General features: G+C 41.9%; 1 protein-coding gene and 1 long non-coding RNA gene across 3 annotated transcripts in view; one reads left to right on the top strand and one right to left on the bottom strand.

The window, feature by feature from the left end:
* Klhl7 (kelch-like family member 7) overlaps positions 1-411 on the bottom strand; it is a 70,778-nt gene extending 70,367 nt beyond the window's left edge. For both annotated transcript variants that reach the window (XM_013510654.1, XM_005377390.2), the window contains exon 1: positions 8-411. In XM_013510654.1, coding sequence (XP_013366108.1) covers positions 8-127 — 120 coding nt within the window. In that variant the 5' untranslated portion in view covers positions 128-411. The remainder of the gene's footprint in view (positions 1-7) is intronic.
* A 93-nt stretch (positions 412-504) lies between these two features.
* LOC102011962 lies at positions 505-4,322 on the top strand. Its single transcript, XR_259864.2, has 3 exons — positions 505-614; positions 2,862-3,050; positions 4,176-4,322. It is a non-coding gene; the product is annotated as an uncharacterized LOC102011962 (long non-coding RNA).
* The last annotated feature ends 474 nt before the right edge of the window (positions 4,323-4,796 follow it).

Genomic DNA, 4,796 nt, shown 5'->3' with positions numbered 1-4,796 from the left:
GCCGTACCTGTTTCCGCATGTTGTTCATGACGCCCATAAACCCTGCCAACAATTTGGCTTCTTCGCGAGCAGCAAGTTTCTTCTCGGTCTTCTTCTTACTGCTCTTCTCCACCCCGGAGGCTGCCATCCTCCCTCCGCTCGCCTCTAGCCGGGGTTCGCCGCGCCGCGCCGCGCCAGAAGTCGCACTCTCCGGGTTCGCTCGGTCTCTGTTTACTCAACACCAGCCAGGACTGCGGCCGCGGCACGCAGCGCGCAGCTTCCGAGCGGGCCGGCGGCCGGCAGCACCGTCCACCACGGCGGAGCACAGAGCCGGGAGGCCACTCCGGCGCTCCCAGGGAGGAGACCCGGCGGACTCGGAGGCAACAGTAGCAGAGCCGGAGCGGCGGCGCAGGCTGCGTCCTCCGCTCGGAGGGGCGGGGCCGACTAGGGGAGGGGCGTGGTCTCTACGTCACAGCCGGGCGCCGCTCAGCCCCTTGCTGCATGCGTAGTGCGGGCGCGGCAGGCGTGGTGAGTGCATCCCAGGGCTTTGTAGGTACCCGAGCTGAGGGAGTGTAGCCTTGGAGTTGGTTCATGGCCTCACGTGCTTTTCCCTTGGCCAGTGGCTGATTTCCCAGGTATCTTTACATGATTCCCTACTTTGGATGATTGGCCAGTGGAAGCACACTAAAATGTCTCCCGGTGTAATTTCTGAGAGAATACGGTTGTTTTCCTCCCTGCGGCATCAGAACCTAAAGTGTTGTGGGCGTCCAGTAAATATTAAATGATAAAAGAATATCCCATACTTCAAGTTAAAGGCTCATTACACGGAGCACAAGGTTTATCTGCCTGAGATTCATGAAGAATATACAGTTCCACTGGTGTCTCATTGGTATCCAATGCCTGCTTATTAGAATGGATTGTTCTTTTTCAAACGGAAATCAGATATCAGCTGCAGAAATCTTTAGATTTTTGTGAGTGTCCTACGGGGGCAACAGAACTCAATCCTAGCACTCATGAAGTGCTCTTAAAGCTACAGCTATTTATTATTTTTGGTGTATAGTAATATGCGGGATTATTTGAAATAGCTATTTTTTTTTTTGTTTTTTTTTTTGGTTTTTCTCCGCTACCGGGAACCGAACTCACGACCTTGCGCATGCCAGGCAGGCGCTTTTGCAGCTGAGCTAAATCCCCAGCCCTTTTTTTTTCATTTTGAAAACTTTCTACATAGCCTCTTAATTTTCTACCCAGATATAAAAGGACTAATGGGAGATGTTTTATGTAAAATAATTTAATTATTGAAACATTATACTTTCTCTTGGTGAAGACAATACAGTATAACAAATGAAAGAGTAAGCAGCTAATAGGTGTCCATTTTTACAAAAGAATAAGATACTTGCTTCTGGGTACTATTTTTTTCTTTTAACCGAGAGGTTCTCAGATGTGCTTCAGTTGTAACTAGTGAATAACTTGAGGATTTCAGTGGGTCCGAGCAATACAGTAGGAATCTTTTTTTTTTTTTTTTTTTTGTTTGTTTGTTTTTTCCTACAGGGGGCCTGAGCCCAGGAGCATTCTACCATGAGAATGCTCTTGGGTTTACTCTTTTTTTTTAAAACTGAAAAGAAATATACTAATTCTTATGTCTTGGGAGACACTTAATAATTCATGATTCAAAAGCAGAAAAGTAGATGATGTGATAGTATTATTCTGTAGTAAGGCAAAAACAGAAGAACAGGAAACAGTATACTTAGAAGTGGATGTTGGAACAATCCTTCCACATATCACAGATTATAAAACATCAAAATAGGGGCTGGGGATTTAGCTCAGTGGCAAAAGCGCCTGCCTGGCAAGTGCAAGGTCATGAGTTCGGTTCCTGGTACTGGAGAAAAACAAAAAAAAAAACATCAAAATTGATGGACTCATAGGATTCAGATCTCAAAGAATCCATGGACATTATGTAGCACAAAGGTTAGGCATGAGGCTTGCTTAGGTGGAAAATCAAGCATCTCAACTTTTGGCAGATTGTTTAACTTTCATTATTCTCGTGCCTTAGTCTAAGGACTATTCTTACTCCTTAGTCTCCTTAACTGTAAAAATAGGATCTATCACATGCAGCTGACATAGGATTAAAAAAATGCCAGTGCAAGACATTCTATTTACTTTGCTGAGTTAATAATAATAATTTAATTCAGAATTTCCCAAAATTATTCCTTGGAATACTAATCTTTTGAATCAACTCTTGCTTCTTGCCCAGAATTAGTTTTGTGGGAATACACTTGCAGGAGAACAGATCCCTCATAGTCTTGGCTGACCCAATTTCCCCTCTCCCATCCATTCCTGCTTGTAGTTCTTAGACTTCCTTGCAGCATCCTGAGATAGGGAGGGAATGTCCAGAACAATCAGAATTGTGTCCTTATTCCTCCCAGAGAAGGTTGTGCTGCACTGCTTGATCTCAGTGATCCCAGTGATGCCTATGGTGTAAAACTAAAGCAGACTGTGTTCCGGGTCCCTCATCTCAGAGGAATGTGGGGCCTAACTCCATCAACCTTGAGCAGCTTTCCTGAGCCTTGGAGAACTACTTTACCAAGTTTTCTAGGCTTGTGTTTATTTTTGCTTCTAACCTGTGAATAATGTCTGCTTTGCTTGATTTGTTGTATTAATATTATGCCTTGCTGCATTTGTGCAAATGGTAGAGAATCTTCTAAACAACTTTGGAAAATATGTAAGATATGTCCTTTTTGGAGAAAATACTCAAATATATTTGTGTATCAAGTGTTTAGAGAAGATCTGTTATTTCTTGAATTTATTTAACTTTGTTGTAGTCTGTTGCCTATAGCTGTTTATCTTCATTTCCATAAATTATTCACACCTGTATCCATTCACAGACTGGATTCATAAAGCTGTACTCATTCTGTGGGACTTTACCTCTACAAGCTCCAGGTTATTGGATCCAGACTGAATGCTTCAACCAAAGGAAGCCAGCTAATAAGCCAGGATAAAAATCATCAGTGTCCCTCTGGACCCTGGAGAGAGGGATGTTGGTAGCTGGCATGTAGCAATACTGCTGGGAATAGGTACAAGGGACTCAACCATCCATGTTTGGGACATGTGTGTAGATATGTAGAGAAAGGCAGTACACAGAGGCTGCAGAGAAAAATAACAATAGAGCAGAAACCCAAAGAGAAGTCAGGAAAGATCAGGTGGTCTGTGGAGGGTGACATTTACTATGAGGTTAATAAAGCTTAAAATTCAGAGTCTCTAACTTGATCATACCATTTTCAAGCCTAGGGGGCTAGCAGTGTGTTCACATAACCATTTGGTTTTATGAAAGTAATCAAAGATATTTTAATAGGCTGAGTCTCTTGTCTCTACTCTCATTTCCTATTATACAGTGATATCTTGGTGCATGAACTCACTTCTATCCACCATTCTTGTTGCAAACAGACCTGGACAAGAACCAAATCAAATTTCCCCATAAGGTCGACATTGAACCTGACCCTTGAATTAGATTTGGTTCTTGCTCAGTTTGGTTTGTGAAGAGAACCATGCAAAGAATTAAGTTCATGAACTGAGGTACCACTGTACTTCTTTTACTATCATGTAGTGTTGAAGTGGCTATGGGTATTTTGGAGAACTAAGGATAAATAAAGTTGGCAATATATTTTATTGTTATCTAGTGGGATATATCTCTGTAGGTCACAATTACATACATATACTAAGCTCTTTTCAGACTCCCTAATGTGGGAATGGCACACAGGAATAGTCCCAATGCTAACTGCACCAACCTTGACTTGTAGTGCAAAGATGCAAGACCAAAATTTTATCATGCTATGTCTTACAGTGCCCAGCATTGAAAGTATGTAAGTAGTGGAAAAAGTTTGAAACAAGTTTGGTTGGCTAAGCCAGAAGCTGGTCTCTATATATCATGCATATATTTTATAAGACAACATATGAATTATATAAATGTGACTTAAAGTTTCTGGATGTGAGAATAAGGATCTCTGAAAATCCACTCCTCTATAAAAGCAACAAGAACACTGGTAAATTGTCAACATCAACTTTTTTTCAGAAGACTGGAAATCAACTAAAGTCTTGCAACAATCTGATACTATTTATTTAAGAAAAATGGCTGAATCTCAATAAGAACCATGAGACTTGCAATATACTAACTTTCCCAAATCCCTTCTCTCTCTTTCCAGACTCATGGGGGCCTTGAAAGTCAATAGCTTACAAGTGTGGTAGCTGTGAGAACCAGCGGAGGCAGAACAGATGAAGAGCCTGGTTCCATCAAAACCCCATTCCTCAAGAATTTTGAGTACTTAACCTATCAGACAGCTTGTGGAAAAGCTCCATTCTCAGTACTTGTCTTTATTTGACCTTGCTCAGAACTTACTTTGTGCAAGTAGCGTGACTAGCAAGGCATTTGACAACAACCATAGTGGCATTTGTTTAATACTGCCACAGCCCAAGGCAGCTTTACCAGTTGGTGCTAGCAAAAGGCTTCTTTAAACATTTAAAATGAACAACTGGATATGAATCAGGGTTTTCTAGATAAAAGAATCAGTAAGCTAGATACATACACATGGAAGAAGAGATTTATTGTAGGAGTTGGCTCACACAATTATAGATATTGAACTGTGCCCTAATACTAAAAAGCTGGAGAACCAGTGAAACTGGTGGTATAAGTTAGTTTGAGTCCAAGGACCTGAGAACCAGGGAAGCTGATGGTATAACTCTCTGAGGTGGAAGGTCTGAGAAATGGGAGGATAGGGGGCCACTTGTTTAAGTCCCAGAATCTAAAGGCCTGAGAACTTGGAGTT

This window comes from Chinchilla lanigera, unplaced genomic scaffold (assembly GCF_000276665.1).
Source record: "Chinchilla lanigera isolate Chin_1 unplaced genomic scaffold, ChiLan1.0 scaffold00009, whole genome shotgun sequence".
Classification (NCBI taxonomy): domain Eukaryota; kingdom Metazoa; phylum Chordata; class Mammalia; order Rodentia; family Chinchillidae; genus Chinchilla; species Chinchilla lanigera.
The sequence above is the reverse complement of the archived record's forward strand: the minus strand, read 5'-3'. Positions and strand labels throughout refer to the sequence as shown.